This window comes from Rhamphochromis longiceps, linkage group LG9 (assembly GCF_057381845.1).
Source record: "Rhamphochromis longiceps isolate RC_006_pf linkage group LG9, R_longiceps_female_GT1.1, whole genome shotgun sequence".
In the NCBI taxonomy this organism is placed as follows: domain Eukaryota; kingdom Metazoa; phylum Chordata; class Actinopteri; order Cichliformes; family Cichlidae; genus Rhamphochromis; species Rhamphochromis longiceps.
In genome coordinates, this window is record NC_140565.1 from 30,865,177 (window position 1) to 30,885,986 (window position 20,810).

General features: G+C 41.0%; 2 protein-coding genes across 2 annotated transcripts in view; one reads left to right on the forward strand and one right to left on the reverse strand.

Annotated features, from left to right (window-relative positions):
- Positions 1–20,810, reverse strand: part of LOC146662544 (uncharacterized) — a 150,842-nt gene that overhangs the window by 20,463 nt on the left and 109,569 nt on the right. The window lies entirely within an intron of this gene.
- LOC146662546 (uncharacterized) lies at positions 3,325–18,074 on the forward strand. The gene is made up of 4 exons (XM_085419247.1): positions 3,325–3,445; positions 6,188–6,293; positions 15,858–16,622; positions 16,948–18,074. Exons 2-4 carry the CDS (start codon positions 6,276–6,278, stop codon positions 17,638–17,640), a joined length of 1,476 nt encoding a protein of 491 aa, XP_085275373.1. The 5' UTR covers positions 3,325–3,445; positions 6,188–6,275; the 3' UTR covers positions 17,641–18,074.

The following is a 20,810-nucleotide window of genomic DNA, read 5'->3' on the forward strand; positions in this document are numbered from 1 at the left end:
AAGGTGCAAGATTGATAAGGAGAGTCCTCAGAATTCAGCGTATATTGCGGGATAGACAGGATCCTTCAGCTCAGCGCGACAGTGTGCTCATTGAGAGATATCGATATTCCCGTGAGGGTATTATTTACTTAACCAACTTGTTGACGAGGGGGTGCAGGACCACCACCTGTCTTTTTTTTGCTCTGCCCTTTTCTTGGTTGCTGTTATAAACAAACAGATTATTTCAGGGTCTCTTTCCAAGAAACGAAAAGCAATATAAGTGATAAATATTACCATTCTGTAGGATATTCTTATATTTCACTTTTACCTCTTCCCATGTTCTAGTGGGTCCTGTTGTGGCTCTAATGTGAAAGGGGATATAATATAACATATTATAATATAATGTAATATAATATTGGATAATATAGTGTAATATAATAAATCTACCCTACCGCCTACTGGTGATGGCCAGAGGGGCCGATGGCGCGATATGGCAGCCTGGCTTCTGTCAGTCTGCCCCAGGGCAGCTGTGGCTACAACTGTAGCTGCTTCCACCAGTGTGTGAATGTGAGAGTGACTGAATAGTGGCATTGTAAAGCGCTTTGGGTGCCTTGAAAAGCGCTATATAAATCCACTCCATTATTATTGTTATTATTAAATTACTTACGAGTTTAATTTGTCAGCAACTTTCTGCCAGCCCTCTCTCCTTGCTTTTGCAGCCTTTGCAGTGTTCCCTTGCGTTCTGATTAAACTCTGAAACTCCTGAAATCCCTCAATCAAGAGTTCTTGCTCTGCTGCCGAAAAATACCGAGCCGAGCGCGCTCCGTCGACATTTTCGCCGACCAATCAGAGGGTTGCCGATCAATGTTTCCACTATCGATGCGTAGCCCCTTTTACGACACCCAGTGATGTCACATTACTGCGTCCAGCTGTACTAATCGTCAACAGCAGGTGTGTTCGGGGAACCGGATTAGCGAGCTCACGGTTAGCGCGATGGTTTGGTCTTGGATGTGTCATTTGATCTTGGATGTAGTGAGCGACGTACGAAGAACGGGCCCCTGGTCTGTATCCCAATTCAGGGTCTGCAGCCTTAAAGGCCGCATTTTAAGGCCGATTACGTCACAGCAACGCGACGAAGGCTGTTCCAATTCAAAGGCTGCTCGAAATGCGGCCCTCAATGCGGCCCTCAAATGTGTCCTTCAGTTCCCTGAATTTTAAAGACTTCGTGGCCCAACACATCCCAGATTGCATAGCGCGGCGGTCGATGTGGATAATTTTGCCGAAAAAAACGGTGGAAGCTGAGCGGCCAAAGAGTAAACGTTTAAAAGTAAGTACTGTTATGATGTCTCAACAGGACCTGGAAAAACTAGTCCATGCATTCATCTTTAGTAGGCTTGATTACTGTAACAGCATCTTTACAGGTCTACCTAAAAAATCAGTCAGACAACTGCAGCTCATTCAGAACTCTGCTGCTCGAGTCCTCACTAAGACCAAAAAAGTGGACCACACCAGTCCAGCTCTGAGGTCTTTACTCTGGCTGCCTGTCCGTCAGAGGATAGACTTTGAAGTTCTGATGCTGGTCTATAAAGCTCTGAATGGTTTAGGACCAAAATACTAGTGATGGTGATATAAAGCCTCGTGATGAACTGAAGCTTTCCATCCAACTGGTCGACTCATGGTTCGAAGCATTGTGATGATTCATTTGCTCTACTTCGCCATCAAGTGGACGATTCAAGTGAAACAAGCTCTGTGATTATAATGATATGACGTGTAAACCGCTAAACTGAATAAATAAATTGTTTTCATGATTATTTATCCCGAATATTGTCTCAGTATGTCTGATACAAAAGAGAAAGTGGAACCTATCAGGACAGAGTTTTGGTATGATTGTGTAACTGTTAGAGCTGGGTATCGTCACTGATTTCTAGAATCGATTCGATCCGATCTGGGTAAATTTTTCCTCAGACAGTCAGAAATGTTATAATTCAGATCACGGATCAGTACATTTCCATATTTTTATATCTATAAAAAGAAAGATGAGATTTGCGAGACTTTATCAAAGGTGTAAGCATCACAGCAGATGCCTTTGTATCAAAGTAGCTGAAGCTAAAACAGAAAAACGATTTTATAAAAATATTCTGCAGTAGATCAAAAACGAAAGAAAACCATTAATCAACATATGAACATTACCTGATGCTGCTGAAGTGAAGCAGAGAAAAGTTACAGAGGTTTAGAGACACGGCTAAGCGTTTTGCATTTTGCATAATTTTAAAAAGTTTACATTTGTTCAGTAGCCTACTGAACAGCAGAAATCAGGTTTTCTTTTTGGAAGTAAGTAAAAGGGAAAAAAACAGCGACCGACAGCGCTGTAAACAACGGTAGACTTGTGCATAACAAGCAAGCGAATAATGCAGAAAACTGATTTTTAGACGGGAAACTGTTCTTGGAGTACAGAGAGAGACCACGAGCTGTGCATGAAGTGTGATTTTATCGTGGTGGAAGCAAAATAGCAAAAGTCAGAGGGAATTCATGGCTATGTTTATGTGAAGCGTAGTTTGGATCTTCTTTTGCTGCTGGTTCAGTCAATATTGTTTGGAGAGGTAAAAACCTACAGCTTCAGAATCAGCGCAAAAAGGGCGTAAAACACAAGGCCCGCCGACAGATCAGAACCAGCGAGCTGTCGGATTTCGGCCCTAACCGTGTCCGTGCCGTCGGGTGAGAAAGGCCACATCTCACTGATTCTGATGTGTCGGCGGGACCGCGCTTTGTGTTTACGTCTTTATGCATAATAGCCTACGTGTATCTGCTGTCATTTACTGTTTTAGCTGTTTGGTGGTTGTTGAAATTTAGTGAAGTTTAACCTGAGATTCTGGCGTTTGGGGCAAAATAAATTTATATTAAAAATCGATTCAGGATTTTAATGAATCAATATCACGTTATCCAAGCTAGAATCGATTTTAATCGATAATCAAAACCCACCCCTAGTAACTGTGTAATCATGCTTATGTACATCTGGATAATGACACAAACTTGTGGCGCTCCACTTTTTAATAAACTAAAAGACATTATAGGATCTGTAGTGTTGTTTATTTATATTATGGTACTTATCAGTTGTGATATTTATTACTGTGTGCATACTTTATTAGAAGAGAAAAAAAATCTCTTCCTTGCTGGTTCCATCGAAGAAGAAATGCTCAAGTAACTGTGTAGCACGTAGGTAATCCAGTTCCACAACACAGTGTGATGAGGGAATCAGCTGTGTTTTGCTGCCCATTTTATTTCGAATCTGGCGCGAACCGGCGAGCCAGTTCCTGAATCAGTCACGTGGTACGGACTGCCCACGAGGCCTCGAACGTCACTGCATACGTAATCAAAGCGAGCCTCGATACGCGCTTCATAAAAATTCCCCCGAGATTACTCGACACGCTTCGAAGCTTCGACACATCACTACCTCTCACATCTAAAGGTAAGTGTCAAGGTAACTTTGAACTGTTCAGTCAATCTTGAGTTTATCGAAGTTTTCTGAAGGACGCTTTCTGTTGCTCTCTGTGAGAGAAGACCGTTAAAGGCGAGGCTCTCCAGAGTGTAGCAAAACAGGAAACCACAGCTGGGTGTGTGTAATGCTGGGCTTATGCTGGGCTTACACTGTGCGATTTTTGGCCCATTTTGAGCCGATTTTTGAGTCGTGCGACCGTTTTGGCGATCGGCCCGATTTTGGCCTTCGTCGTGCATCGCGTAGTATACGTGGGCTAATGCTGGGCAGACACTGCGATTTTTTTCAGTCGCGCGATTCAGCTCCTACTCAAACTGTACGTTGACTCGCAGGGGTTAGAAGTTCATAGGTCACGGTGCAGGGTCTCACACTATACGGCCCGATGCTCTGATGCGACCTGAGTGCTCACACTGTGCGTCCATAAAATGAAGGTTATAACGGAAATTCTGTCGCTCGCTCTCCCTCTCTGTCTTTCACTCACACAGACACACCACCACCATCAACTTTGCTAAATTGCTAATGAAAAACATTGAGCAGCAGTGTAGATCCAACTATTTTCACGGTTGTTGTGGTCGTGATAATTTTGTGAGGCCACATCGAAAAGGCTCGGATGAGCTTTCCAAAGTTCTACAAGTTGTGCTCCCATCGCTTGTGTCCAGATCACACACATGTGCTGTGCCGTCTTTTTCGCTGACATTTGTGTTTGCGCGTGCGCAGTGTGACAAACTGCAGTGACACCCTGGTCAGTTCTTCTTTCATTGACTGAAGGGTACCAACAATTTTGTCCACGTCTACGGCGCTACTCCCTCGGACCGAGAAACCCCTCTCTCTCGGGTCTGGGTGACGGTATTGCTCTTGAGCTCATGTAGAGCACACTGTCCTTGCTAGAGACAGATGAAGGCGGATTCCTCTTCACTCAAGTCTTCCTCCGACAGCTGGCTTCACCAATTCACTGTTGCTGGCTGCAAAGGGTTACTACTCACTTGCAGGAGTGGCCGCAACCACTGGCAATAAGCTGCTCTTTATAGAGGACTCATGCTCGGGGAGACGTTTTCTGGTCCACCCTCTCTCCCAGAAGAGCCCCGGGAACGCTTGTGTCATCTTTGCATACCTCCACAATTACATATTGTTTAGTCTTTAAAAAAAAATTGAGATTTTCCGTGTACCACCAGAGAGAGACTAAGTACTACTAGTGGTATGTGTACCACAGTTTGAGAACCACTGTTCTAAACCATGCTGTGAAACTCCTGGGGACCACCCCTTAAGGGTGAGATTAAAAGTATATGTGTATGACTGAGGGGCTGCCCCTCAGATCTGCTCTGGGAGAAACATAAGAATGTAGAAGAGGTGAAGGGAGTGTGTTTTTAAAAAAACAAAACAAACAAATACGTTCGATAAAGTGCTTTCGGTTCGGTATGCATATGTATCGAACAATACAAAATCTTTTATTTGTTTTATCAACTTTTCTTCCAACGATGCTGTCTGTGTTGAGCGCTCAGTAGATCTGTGTTCGACTACCCCGCCTAGGCTGCACTGTCGAGTGCAGATCCACTGAGCGCAGCGCAAGCTAGCAAGACAGAAGCCAAGCTCGTTGCAATATGGCAACTGCCTCAACGCTACCCGAAATTGAACCTCCCCCACCTTCATTCAGATCTGGCGTTTGAAACTATCGTGATGTTCATGTGAAGCATGACCCTGATGGTAAGCGCGTCATGGACAAAAGTAAAACAGTATGTCCGATGTGCCACGCAATGCTCAATTGGTGGGAACTATTGCGTTATCGCAGTTAGCTCGTTAACGTGTTGATGCCGTCCAGCCCCACGCACACGATCCATGGTAACTCGTTAAGGGAGATTTGCAGCGTTATGGCGTTAACGTCATTTTAACGAGTTTAACGCTGACAGCACTAGTGGGAACACAATGAATATGACTACACATTTATGCCGACATCATCCTAGTGCAAAGACAAGTGGAAGCAGACAAAAACAACAAGCACACATGCCACAAACGTTACCAGAGTCATTTAGGCAGCCGTTAGCACATGATTCTCCTTATGGGGACCTGATATGTTTAATATGCTGCTGAGAGTATAGCCCAGAAGAAGCGTATAGAATAGCTTTTATTTTGGAAAGAGCCATTTCTCTGTAATAAACTCTCTTTTCCAAAGATGAGTGATTCCTCAATCAGATTTATTTATTTATTTTTGTTGTTTCATCAACATTAAATTTAAAAACTGTACTTTTGAGTTAAAATATATATTTATAATGTTAATAAATGACTAATTAAAAAGGCATGAACTTTTTTTTTTTTTTGTATCAAAAAATATCGAACCGTGACACCAAAGTATCGAACAGAACTGAACTGTGAATTTTGTGTATCGTTGCACCCCTAGTTGGAGGTAAAAGTGCTATAATGAAAAACATTTCAAGAAAATGTAAAATAAATGTATTCCAGGATAAAACACAGCTGTCTTTGTCTTAACGCTGCAAATCGGTGTGTCGGCCCACTGGGCATTTGATTCTAATAACAGGCCTCAGTCTCTCCTGCTACTGGTCTGCATACTGCTAAATTTGGTATCGGTGCTCAAACCTTTTGTGTCTGTTTGCACACCTCGGGAAGCAAAAATTTGTTGTTTTTGTTGTCAGATGAACATATGAGACACTTTGACTCTTCAGTGCAGTGTGGAGCCTAACAAAGATCTGTTTTGTGTCCCAGCTGATCAGCAGGAGGAGAAGAGTCTGACGGAGCAGCAGAGGAACATTTTCAGCTACTTGGACTCAGCTCAGCCACTACAGAGAAAACAATGAGCTCAACACAGAAGGTGACAGACAGAGCAGGGCGATATGACCAAAAATATTTATCACGATATACATTTGAAAATTTGCGATAACAATATAGCTGACGATAAAATTGACACTAGACAAAATACTTTACAACTCCACGACTTTATCAGTGCAAAAAAACCCATCAATGTATTTTCACTTAAACAAGCAGCTGTTTTTTATGTGCATTAAAGTTATATAAAAATTTAACAGTGCAAATACAAATGCCTTGGAGCAAATGTCAGCCAATTTCCTCTGGAAAATCCTTTTGGTTAAACTGTCAGCAAGCAATTTGCATTTGCACTGTTAAATTTTTATATAACTTTAATGCACATAAAAAAACAGCTGCTTGTTTAAGTGAAAATATATTGATGGGTGTTTTGCACTAATAAAGTTGTGGAGTTGTAAAGTATTTTGTCTCGCGTCAATTACATCGTCAGTTATATTGTTATCACAAATTTTCAAATGTATATCGTGATAAATATTTTTGGCCATATCGCCCTGCTCTACTTTCATGTGTTACTGTTTAGGCTTATATGTGTTTGATGTTTGGTGCCTTTTCCTTAATGTAAAAAAAACCCTCAGGTTACAATCAGACATTTTTCTTCACTGAACCAAGCTGGTCATTTTACCAGCTCAGCTCTAAATCATGTTACAGATGACATATGGTATAAACATCTAGATGATGGGAAAGTGGTGTTCTTGGACATGATTGTTGGGCTTCATTTCTGTACTGAACAGTCATTTTAAGTTTAGCTGGTAAATAACAATTAGCTAATGTTGTTCATGAGACTAAAGTCATCTCACTTTGGTAACGTAACTATAATATGGCCAATAATATAGTTATTATGTTAATCACTTCACTCAAAGACAAGTATCTTTGACAGTGTATATATAGATGTATCATATATAAGAGACAAATATTGTTCCTTTAATTTGTTGGCATTACTAAATTTGGCTCAATGCTTACATATCTGTGTAAAAAGCAAATGTATGAGCTGTGATAACTGTTTCTGATAGAATGAAGAGTAGACTGATATATTAAATATTCCTTTATTGGGTGAGAAAATCAGACCATGTCATAACTGCTTTAAGTCATACAGAATAGATATCAGAGCCATAACCCTTTAGAGCCGATCGGAGCGGGAACGCTCTGTTATGCGTAACTATTTTTAAATCCCAGTAGCACTGCAACCACGTAAGCTAGCGCAAAAATTTTTTTTGCATATGAAACCGGAGGAGTTGTACTTACATCTTATGCCATCAGCTTGTCCTAGGTCACGGTTTCCTTCCACATAAAGCTTTGCAAAAACTGCATAAAAAGCGCTTGCAGGAACAAAAACATAATATTCCAGAAACATGCTTTGCCGATCCGATCAGCTGTTCATAACACTTCCTACGTTGGAATAGACGTCAGCGCGAACTTTTGCATTTCCGCCATTACCTGCCCGAAACCGGAAGTGACGTCATTTTCGCGGAAATGTAGTCTTTTTTGCGATCAGGGCCTCAGGGCCTATACTGCTCTTTTTAAAAGTTATCTTTGACTTTATGACTTTCTGTGTCGTTTCTGGGATGCTTAGGACTCATATTGCACTGCTGGAAATAGTTTATTTTGATGCATATGCTGCTTTTTTGCAAATTTGCAGTATAATATTTATTTTCGTTTTTCCTGCAGTGTATAAAAATTGGTGTATTTCAAAAATAAAACTATGAAGACACTCAAAATAAATTTCCTGTGGTGGGAAACTATTTTGTGCAACTTTTTTGTATTTACAGTTTTGAGGGATAAGCCTCTTAAATTTCTCTAACTACAAATATATGTTAAAAAATCAAAAACGATTTTCAATTTTTTTGTAGTTTATTGCACTTTTTTGCAATTTATGTAGTTACTATGCACTTAATGAATACATATTATTAAAATCTGGGCTATAATGGTTGTATTGATGTATAGCAACTTGAAATGCTCCCAAAAATGGCTCCACAGCATGTAAAAATATAATATAAGCTCTGGCGGACTTGGTTCTATGGTAGGTCTTAAAGGGTTAAACAGGCTGACTTCTGCTAAATGGGTCAAACTGGGCAGAAAGTATCCAAACACATAACATCCTTGTAGAATATGATGTAACACTATAGATCAACTTACCACAGAATATATAAAGCATATAAACAATTACAGCAATATGATGCAACAAACACAGCAGTACTACTAATGCAAAATACTCAAAGCTTCATAGAACTGAAACAAACATTTATTTTTAGCTCCATCCTGCTGCTGATACATACTTTAGGTTTCTGAATATTAAACTTGTTTCTGCCTTTCATAGTGTGTAACTTGAAGGCCCTGAGTACTTTCTCCCACACTGAAAACACTGGAATGATACAATTATTTGAACATTACCTAATAAGACTGATTCAGGACAGACCATTAGTTATTTTAAACTAGAGCTGGGCGATAAAACGATAACGATATGTACTGCGATATAACTTTTTCTCGATAGAAAAATTAAACTATCGCGATAGACCTCGCTGCTCTTGTCCTCTTAAAAAAAGGAAAAAAAGAAGAAAAAAAAGAACAGCCAATCCAAATTAAGTAGTGCAGAGCCGAACCAATCACAGCCGCAGCGTCACGTCACGTGACTTGTTACGTACAGCACAAGTGCCAAGCCGCACATGTGTATTTGTTTGGGAAGCAGCCAGCCACCGTACCGCCCGGGTAATGGAGGAAATGAGTGTGCAGACTAGAGAAAAAACAACCGAGAGCGTGACCGAAGAGAAAACAGATGATGGTTCCAATGCCGGAGAGATTGTCGAACGGAAAAGCCATAGAAGTTCCGTAGTGTGAAGGTATTTCGGCTATTTCAAGTCTGACAAAAACAGAGTAGCGTTCAGTGTAAATTGTACTGAAAGCAAGTCTGGAAATACAATAAACCGGTGCATGCTCAGTCTCTGACTGGAAGCGCTAATTTGTCATTTGGCTTTTGTCAGACTAAAGTAACTGTTAAAACTGTTTGAAAAGCTAAGCTATACAACAAGGAGAGATTGAGAATTTCCTTTTAGTTCTCAGTTTATTTGATATTGACAAAAGTTAGTCAATTTTGTCTGTTCTTCTGTAAAACAAACTAAGATTTATTTTAAGAATTAATATTTTGTTTCTAAGTGGAATTGACAATTTAGTCTGTTTCGTTTGTTCTATTTTGAAACTTAAACTCTTTAGCGGCTGCCTTTTGTGTAGTTTGCAATATTTGCCTTTATTTATCTGAAAAAGTCTCATGTTCCTTAAGTACATCTACCCTGTTGAACTTATTATGGGAAATAAATATATAAAATAAAAACAAGCTGCTGATTATTTCACATTTTACTTGTGAGCAAAGGCACATTTAAATCTTACAAATATAGTTATTTGGCTTATATCGTGATAGATATCGTTATTGCCTGAAATGAAAAAAACATATCGTGATATGAAAAAAATCATTTTGAGCAGCCTTTGAATTGGGACAGCCTCGCTGTTACCGTGACGTAATCGGCCTTATAATGCGGCCTTTAAGGCTGCAGACCCTGAATTGGGATACAGCCTATGTCAGGCTGATTGGGTTAGAATGGCAGACCTGACATGTTAAAAGGAGGGTGGTGCTTGAAATCATTGTTCTTCCATTGTAAACCATGGTGACCTGTAAAGAAACGCGTGCAGCCATCATTGCGTTGCATAAAAATGGCTTCACAGGCAAGAATATTGTGGCTACTAAGATTGCATCTAAATCAACAATTTATTGGATCATCAAGAACTTCAAGGAAAGAGGTTCAATACTTGATAAGAAGGCTTCAGCACATCCAAGAAAGTCCAGCAAGCACCAGGATCGTCTCCTAAAGAGGGCTCAGCTGCAGGATCGGAGTGCAGAGCGTGCTCAGGAATGGCAGCAGGCAGGTGTGAGCGCATCTGCACGCACAGTGAGGCGAAGACTCTTGGAAGATGGCCTGGTGTCAAGAGGGGCAGCAAGAAGCCCCTTCTCTCCCCAAAAAAACATCAGGGGCAGATTGATCTTCCACAGAAAGTATGGTGAATGGACTGCTGAGGACTGGGGCAAAGTCATATTCTCGGATGAAGCCTGTTTCCGATTGTTTGGGGCATCTGGAAAAAGTCTTGTCTGGAGAAGAAAAGGTGAGCGCTACCATCAGTCCTGTGTCAGGCCAACAGCAAAGCATCCTGAGACCATTCATGTGTGGGGTTGCTTCTCATCCAAGGGAGTGGGCTCACTCACAATTTTGCCCAAAAACACAGCCATGAATAAAGAATGGTACCAAAACAGCCTCCAACAGCAACTTCTTCCAACAACAGTTTGGTAAACAACAATTCCTACATAAGACACACAGGATTATAAGGGGCACCGTCGACTTTCAGAAAAATCAAAGGATTGATTTTAAGTGTGCCGTATTTTCCAAAAAACACGGTAATAACGACGGCCTGCTAGCATGCTCTACCACAAATAGTGCTTTGTTGTGTATCTGATGGACGAAAGCTAAACCAGTTCCACACCACTGAAGTTGAAGCATTTTTACAAACCAATTCTGGTTCATCTGTTTCATTCAACGATCCGCTTTCACCCTTCTCATTCTCCGTCGCCGCCATGCTTTTTCCTCCATGTGTGTGTGAAAACAAAGGCACTGCGCATGCGCGTTTTACCCATATTCTATTGTAATATTTCATTTTCTCATCGTTGCCCAACATTATATCAAATCAAAATCAAATCACTTTTATTGTCACACCAATGTACCTGCACATGTGATGTGACAATAAAAGTGATTTGATTTTGATTTGATTTGATTTATACCGGTATTGCTGTGAACGGTATGATATAGCCCAGCCCTACATGAAAGGCACCCTGATCGTACACTAATCACACATTAAAATGATCAAAAGAGGCAAAACTGTGTGCCAGAGTCTCGGGTCAGTGTTTGTTTTCATGTCACAGCACCAGAACGATTGCAGGTGCTCATAAGAAGTTACCATAAATCACCACCTTTCATGGTCTCAGCACATCGACTCTATTATTAAGAAAATGGGACAAGGCATAGCTATGGCTATGAAATGCTCTTTGTGTATCACTTCTTCAGTTATGAAAGATGTCATTAATGCACTAGTAATGTCTCATCTGGAGTATTGTTCAATCATTTGGTCAGCAGCTAATAAGACAGATCTACACAGACTTCAGTTAGTCCAGAATAAGGCGTCCAGATTAGTATTAAGATGTTCATGCTATACTAATATCGATAAAATGCATAATCAACTTTCTTGGCTTCCTGTACAGGCTAAAATATTCTATGGCTTACTTGTATTTATAAAGAACGCAATTCTGTTAAACACACATTTATTTCTGCTCAGCTGCAGTATCCAGATGAAATACATAATCATATTACAGTTTTCAACAAACTGCAATTTAGTAAATGCTCGAGTTAAAAGTAACTTTTTGTAAAACTGTTACATTTAGAGCAACTTTTAAGTGGAATAAATTGCCTTATAAAATTAGAGAATTATTAGCAACTATTCAAAACTTCAATGAACACGTAAAAGCCGATTTACAGAACTTTTAGTTGTTGTAAATATTGTAAGAGATGATTTGTTTTTGAAATTTGTGCAATGTGTCTCAATGTTATTGATATTATTATTATTATTATTGATTGCTTATGTTTTAACAATTGTGAAACCTCACTGTGGATGTAAGAGCCAAATTATGTGGATATTTTTTTTTTTTTTAATAAATTTTATTTTCAGTCACAGCAGAATATTAACAACAAAACATTGAACATATAGTAGTTTGCTGTTCAGTATTTACAATACCCCAAAAGATAACAGAAATAGAGAAGGAAAACAAACAAACCAACCAAAGAAACCCCTACAAAACAACAAAAAACAAAACAACAAAAAACAAACAAACAACAACAAACAAATATAAAAATAAAATGTATAAGGGACATTCAGTGTACAGTTAACTATGATAGTGGTATAGAGATATGGCATCCGGTCATGATAGGGTGGTCATTTTAAATGTTTCCATGTACATCAGGAATGGCTGCCATGCCTTAAGAAATTTGGTGGTTGAACCTGCCAGTGTATATCTCATCTTTTCTAAATGTAAAAACCTCATGAGCTCTGCAAGCCACTGTTCATGTGTGGGAGGAGCTTCCTGCTTCCATTTTAAAAGTATAAGGCGCCTTGCGATAAGTGAAGCAAAGGCAATAGAATTCGAATAGTGTTTTGGCAAAGTGATGTCTTGAGGTATCACCCCAAAGATAGCTGTTAGAGCAGAAGGATCATATTTAACGTTATACATCTCTGACAGAGTGTTAAATATAGACACCCAATAGTTATGAAGATTGGGGCCAGTCCAAAAGGTATGAAGGAGCGAACCTGTTTCTGCTTTACATCTGTTACACAGAGGGTCAGCTCCTGGATAGAACTTTGCTAACTTTTCCTTGGAGATATGTAATCGGTGTAGGACCTTGAATTGCAGGAGCCCATGCCTGGCACATATCGAAGAAGAGTGTACCCTCCGGAGAAAAGATTGCCAGAGTTCATCTGTTATAGTCATCCCAAGGTCTTTCTCCCACTGTGCTTTAAGGATGAAGAGAGAAGGAGATTGAAGATCTGATAATATAGCATAGATTTCTTTAATCGCCCCTCTCTTATGAACGTTTATATTGATAATTTTATCCAAAGAAGTTTCCTCAGGTAGTTCCGGAAATGAAGGAAATCGACTCTTTACAAAGTGACGAATTTGTAGATAACGAAAAAAATGTTGCCGAGGAACATTAAACTGCTTCAGGAGCTGCGTGAATGAGGCAAAAATCCCATCTACAAAAAGGTCTTTGATATTTCTAAGGCCATTACTTTCCCATATTTTAAAGGCAGAATCCATCATGGAGGGTGGGAACATATGATTAGAGCAGATAGGTGCTTTAATTGACATTAAGTGTAACCCCAACCTTTTCCTACATTGCACCCAGATTCTGAGCGAGTCATACAACAAAGGGTTACATTTATAGGTGTAGAGTTCTAATGGGAGAGCTGAACTCAACAAAGCTGATAGGCAAATTTTGCCACAACTGGATGACTCAATTTGGAGCCAAGCTGGAGTCTCTGTAGTAACATTACTCATCCAGTACAGCATATTACGAATATTTGCTGCCCAATTATAAGACTGAAAGTTTGGCAAGGCTAATCTTTATTTATTTTATTTATTTATTTATTTATTGTCATTGTCAAGAACAATGAAATTGCGTTTGGGGCTTCCATACAACCCCCAAAAAAGAAGAAAATAATAAATACCCCTTAAAACCCAAGTGTACATATTTAACCCAGTGTGACTCCAATGCAATAAGACAATCCTTAGCAATAATGTTCGTAGAAATTCAGACAAAGACCTGAGAAACATGACAAAATACAACAATGCAACCCATTCAATATTATTGTACTGTGAGATATGATATCAGATATGATAGTTATCTATTTAAGAAAGAGGGGGGGGGGGGGGGGGCAGGAGGGGGAAGAGAATAAAGATATGATGCACCAATGCAGACCAGTTCATTGCTATTAAGAAGTTGGATATGGTTATTGTCCGTGAGAGGGGGGCAGAGAGTTCAGGAGCCTCACAGCCTGTGGATACAGGCTGTTGGCCAGTCTGGATGTTCTGGCCTGTATAGACCTGTACCTTCTCCCTGAGGGCAGCAGATGGAAAAGGTGGCGCGCAGGGTGATGTTGGTCCCGCAGGATACTGTGCACCCTCCTCAGACAGCGAGTGGGGAAGATATTACTGATCTCTGGCAGACTTGTTCCAATAATTCTGCCAGCTTCTTTCACCACCCGCTGGAGTGCTTGCTGGTCGGCCTTGGTGCAGCTGGGGAACCACACTAGAAATCCATACGTCAGAATGCTGCTGATGGCACAGTTGTAGAAGTTCAACATCAGAGATCTGGGAATGTGTGCGCTCCGCAGTCTCCTCAGGTAGTAGAGGCGCTGTTGGGCCTTCCGTACAACTGAGGTGATATGGTTGCCCCAGGACAGGTCCTCGGTCACAGTTACCCCCAAGAATTTAAAACTGCTCACCCTCTCCACCGCCTCACTGCCAATGAAGAGAGGCAGATGGTTGTTATGGCCCCTCTTCCGGAAATCTACAATGATCTCCTTGGTCTTTTTGGTGTTTAAGACCAAGTTATTGTCGTGGCACCATGACTCTAGTTGTTGCACCTCTGTCCTATAGTTTGTCTCATCATTGTTGGATATAAGTCCGAGCACTGTAGTGTCATCTGCAAACTTAACAATGAGATTGGACGCGCAGGAGGAAATACAGTCATGGGTGAAGAGAGTGTATAGCAGAGGGCTCAGAACACACCCCTGAGGGGCACCGGTGTTGACCACAAGGGTGGAAGAGGTGTTCTTACCCACTCTGACACTCTGTCTACGGTTAGTGAGGAAGTCCACAATCCAGTTGCACAGAGAGGAGTTAAGTCCCAGTTGGTGGAGTTTGGGACGGAGTTTGTATGGCCGGATGGTATTAAAAGCCGAGCTGTAGTCTACAAAGAGGAGCCGTGCATAGGTGTTCCTGTGTTCCAAGTGCTTCAGTAATGTGTGCAGCACCCATTGGCCTAGTCCTCTGCATGAAATCTTTACGAATTCGTGGACTTTTGCCATTCCAAATAAATGCAGAGATATGCTTATTCAGTGTTATAAAATACTTATTGGGTAAGTAGCATGGGATACATTGAAATAAATAAAGGAACTTGGGTAGTATGTTCATTTTGATAGAATTGATGCGACCAATTAATGACAGTGGTAAATTGTTCCATCTCTGAAGATCTGTCTCAGTATTCTTAAGCAGCGGGACAAAGTTTCTTTCATATAGACCTTTGTATGAGTGGGTAACCTTAACCCCCAGATAGGTCACATACCTTGATTTAACGTTAAATTGAAAATCTGAAAACGAAATCTTCCTGGCTATAGAGTTGACACAGAGAAGTTCACTTTTATGCAGGTTCAACTTGTAACCTGAAATATTACCAAAACATTCAAAAATGGCAAGAGCACGGGGAAGAGAGCATAAAGACTCTGACATATACAGCAGTAGGTCGTCAGCATATAAGGATATTTTGTGCTCCTGGTCACCTCTGAAGATGCCCTTAATGCAACTGTCAGCTCGCAGTTTAATCGCCAGTGGTTCAATTGATAATGCAAAAAGAAGAGGGGATAAGGGACAACCTTGTCTTGTACCACGGAGAAGTGGGAAATAAGAAGAGAATAACGAATTTGTTCTAACACGTGCCATAGGTGAGGAGTAAAGTAACTGAATCCATGAAATGAAATTAGGGCCAAATCCAAATTTATGTAGAGTACAAAACAGATAATCCCACTCCACCCGGTCAAATGCCTTCTCAGCATCGAGTAATAAGGCAATTTCAGGGGTTGTAGTTGACTTTGTGTGTTTAAAAACCTGCAATTATGTGGATATTTTGAATCCACTTAATTGTATAATATTTTATGTGATTGTATTTGTATTGTATCTCTGTCACTGCAGGACCAACATGGAGCGAGAAGTCAGCGCTCTCAGGAGGCCGACAAACCTCACAGAAGAAAGAGAGAGAAAACATACACCTGTGACGAGTGTGGGAAGGATTTTGCTAGGAAGAATGAACTAAAACGTCATCTGGTCATCCACAGTGGAGTTAAAGCATACAGCTGTGATCAGTGTGGCAGAGCTTTTACTCGCAGTAGCAGCTTACAGAGGCATCTACTTACCCACTCTGGAATTAAGGCATACAGCTGTGACAAGTGTGGGAAGGATTTTACTGGGAAGGATGACCTAAAACATCATCAGGTCATCCACACTGGAGAGAGACCGTTCAGCTGTGACTTGTGTGGAAAGTCTTTTTCCTGGAAGGATTCCCTAAAACAACACCAACTCATCCACAGTGGAGTTAAAGCGTACATCTGTGATCAGTGTGGCAGAGCTTTTACTCACAGTAGCAACTTACAGAGGCATCTAGTTACCCACTCTGGAATTAAGGCATACAGCTGTGACATCTGTGGAAAAACTTTCAGCCAGAGAGGGCACCGAAATATACACCTACGCATTCACACGAGACATGTTGTGTACTGCTGTGAACAGTGTGGCAAAGAATTTATAACAGACACACAGTTAAAACAACACATGTTTACCCACACTGAGGAGAGACCTTATAAATGTGACCTGTGTGAGAAGACTTTTAAAGCTCCACGTCACCTGAGAGAACACCAACAGATCCACACCAGAAAGAGACTCTACAAGCGCAGTTGCTGTGAGGTATGTATTTATATTGTTATCTTGTCATTTTAGCCTGACTGTTTGGAACAACTCTGCTCATTAAACTGTGTTAGCATGTTAGCAATTCTACTGCATGGAAAAGCAGCTCTGAGTGATTATTCAGATTTTCATGTCAGTTATGATTTTAGTATTACTGTAGTATTATGGTGGTAGTATTGTAGTTATTGCAGCCCAGTAAACTGAGTGTGTTAACTGAAACAGTCAAATGTAATTGGACGTCTGCAGAGATGCTCTTTATTTCAGGCGACGTTCAGGATAAAAGTGTTGAAGGACTGACTTACACTGTCTTTGTGTCTTTGTTTAGAAGCAGAGCGACACAGATGGATCCAGTTCTCAACCCTGTCATCACCGTGGTGGTGGGAAAGACTTTCGTTGTGACCTTTGTGGAAAAACTTTCAGTCAGCAAAAGACCCTAAAAAGACATCAACGTAGACACACTGGAGACAAACTGAAATACTGCAAAGAATGTGGGAGAGGCTTCCCCACATCGCATCACTTAAAACAACATGAACTGATTCACAGTGGGGTTAAAAAGCACCTCTGTGATCAGTGTGGGTCATCCTTCACCACTGCATGTGAGCTTAAATCACACAAACGAGTCCACACAGGAGAGAAACCATACAAGTGCAGACACTGTGACAAAAGCTTCTCACATTCAAATAGTCGTAACAAGCATGAACGTACACACGTGGAAGGAAACTACAGCTGTGACCAGTGTGATAAGAGCTTCAGGAATCTCAGTTCATACTCCGAACACAAACGATCCCACGTTACTAATAAACTGTTTCACTGTTACCAATGTGCCCAAACATTCACCTCATTGTCTGCTCTGTGCAAACATCAGCGTGATCACTCAGGGCTGAAATCACTCTCATCACTGGATCACAGTGAACCTGAAGAGACAGAAAGATCCTCTGGTTTCAGTGTCAGACTCAAAAAGCTTGAGATCAGGCTCCACAGAGTTCAGATAGAATCATTTAAACTTGTGTTGAACTGAACTGGTTGCTGGGCTGAACTTCTACATAATACAGATTTACATGGGATCTTATTTTCTGTCGTTTTACTGAGTCAGTTTTGTCCTTTTTTCTCTGTCCTGCTTTTGCTCGTCTGTAAATAATTGAAACTCAGTCAAATAGTTCATTGTTCTCCAGCAAAACGTTTTGGAAACTCATGTTTAACCTTTAAACTCTGACATGTTTTAGCACACAAGGCTTCATCGGGGAGTTACTCATGATTGGACCATGAGAATAAAGGTTTTCAGTTCTTTCGAAGAGTCTTGGAGGTGTTTGATGTTTTTGTTTTTCTACATAAAGCAAGAAAAATAGTTTCTTCCTTTATGTAGTGTGGAAGTTTTTAATGTTTCTTTCATCTGTGATGTTCTTGAATGTGTTGACATGAAGATGGTACAAATAAACTGTCCTTTTAGCTTCAGCTCCTAATTTATTCATTATTTATGGATGTAGCACAGCAGCAGTGTCTTGATTAACACATGGAGGGCTCGGGATCTGATGGTAAATAATGTTTTGTGTCCTTGTACACATCATACAGCTCAGCTGTTCCACAGATGTCAGGTTTACACAGTGGGATGGTTTGTAAGAACGCAGCTCTCCTGTGGATAAATCCTTACTCTTAGCCTCAGGACCTCACACAGTCCCAGCAGGTTTGGTCAGAAGATTTATCCCTTATATCAAAACTTCACTGAGTCTCCTTTGCTGTGCTGTTTTCACAAAGAAACGTAAACTGAAGACCTGGGCCCTGTTTCAGGAAGCCGGTTTAGTGGAAAAACTGAGTAAGTATTCCCTGAGTTAACGAAAACTCCGGGTTTTTGGTTTCACAAAGCGAGTTCAGATGAAGCCTCAGTGAGTCACTATGACGACACACTCCGTGAAGCTAACCTGCCCCCTAGCAGGTTTACTACAACTAACCCTGACTGTCTCCGCCCCTTTGTCGGAAACCTGACAGTAGGAAGTGTCAGACATGGCGTGCCCCTTCCTTGAAGAGCCAGTAGATCGTGAAGCACAAATTCTCCGCAGAGCTCTCCGCCGGGAGAGAGTGATCAGAGTGCGTTTGGACATTTTATCATTTCCTGATGATTGTCTGTGCGAACGTTACCGTTTCTCAGCACAATCTCTAAGTTATTTGGATAACATCCTCAGGCCATATATTACGCATGTGACACATCGCGGACATGCTCTCAGTTCATTACATATTATTTGTATTGCACTTCGGTTTTTTGCAAACGGGAGCTTTCTGTACAATATTGGTGACGCTGAGCACGTTTCCAAGGCTACCGTCTGTCGGGCAGTCAGGAATGTTACAGTTGCACTGAAACGTCTCCTGCACTCGTTTGTGGTGTTCCCCGGTCATAGACCCACAAGATTTATCAAAGAGGGATGCCACAAAATTGCAGGTATCAGGATGACCAAAACTTAATTCATGATGTGGTGATACTTGAACTACTACTTAAATTTTACATTTATTCTCACGGTTCCCAGGCGTGATTGGCTGTATAGATGGCACTCACATTCCAATCATTGCTCCTTCAGTAAATGAAGGAGACTATGTGAACAGGAAGTCTTTCCACAGCATTAATGTACAGGTACATAGTTCCCTGTAGCATTTCAAACTAACAAATTATTTCATTATAGTAATGGATGCTAATTTGTGTTCTCTGCACTGTGAAGATCATATGTGATGCTGCCAACATTATCACAAATGTGGAAGCCAAGTGGCCAGGCTCTGTCCATGACTCACAAATATTCCGTGAATGTACACTGAGCACAAAATTTGGACATGGTGAGTTGAGAATACTGTAAAATATATAAAGACCAATTGCTTCAGGGACATTTGAACTGAAGTGTATCCTTCTGTCTTAGGAGAGTTCACTGGCTACTTGCTTGGTGATAGGGGGTATCCATGTTTACCCTATTTGCTTACCCCTTACCCTGACCCTGAACCGGGCCCACAGCAGCGATATAATCTGGCTAATTGCAGGACAAGAGCCAGAATTGAAATGACTATCGGAATGCTTAAGGCCCGGTTCCAGTGCCTGCAAAGACTCAGGGTCACCCCAGAAAGGGCATGTGACATTATTGTGGCATGTGTGATTCTTCACAACATTGCCACAATTAGAGGAGAACACTGTCCTTCTGAACCAAACAGCAGTGATCCAAACCATGAACATCCTGACCCTCCCACGGACATACAAGATGGAAGCGCAGTCAGAGACACCATATGTCACAATCATTTCTTTTGACCCATCACCTCAACATGTTGAAAGAAGAATAAACAGATTTTTTGTTCAACTGGCTTTATTGGTCGCCTGTATTTCCTGTACACAAAGTATTAAAAGATGTAAACCTCATAAAGTGTCTCTGTTGCTTCCTCCTCTGTAACAGCTGTCAATGTTTCTTCATTATTTTCCTGTAGTAAAGAAATAGACAACATTGCTGTTCTACTGTAAACTCATATAATCTGTGGAGTATTACTCACAACTGCATGTTGGTCTGGCTCAACAGGAGGCTGCACCAGATGCAGTACACCACCACCATCAACTGATAGAATATGAGGTTTATACAGGTCACTTATAACTTACAAGGGACCAAATGGCAATTAACAAACATACCAATCACCTTACACTTCATTGTCATTATGCTCTCAAAGACAACCAAGACTGAGGGAAGGCAAAATCAGTAGGAAAATAACTTCACTACAAAATAATCCATTATGGTAAAGAGTTTATCAAATGAATGAGTAGCACTGCAAAGGTGACTGTGAAGAAAGGATGTATGCACATCATGTATTATTTTGAATTCACCCCCTATGTAGGCACTTGTGTCTTGCGGGGTTATTGACTCAGAGGATGTCCCCGCAGAGATGCCTTCAGCCACAGGGCGCCCACTGTTTTGGCTGAGGGCCAACTGCTCAGCCTCTGTGAGTGGTGGTGGTGGAGGACCCCCACCTGTTTTTCGGGCCTCCGCTTTTTTTCTGTTGGCTATAACGGGTCACATTTGAGCATACAGAGTAAGCAAATATGTACTTGTAATGTGCTCAGATAATTTCAATAAGTGCTTACAGAAAGAAAATTAATGTAGCCTCTAACTGCAATTGATTTACATGGGACAAACAGACCAAGCACTATGGCTCATAATACAATTACACCTTACC

Coding starts and splice junctions, on each gene's coding strand:
- LOC146662546 (XM_085419247.1), top strand. Junction 16,623..16,947: donor ACAAGCGCAGTTGCTGTGAG/GTATGTATTTAT, acceptor GTCTTTGTTTAG/AAGCAGAGCGACACAGATGG.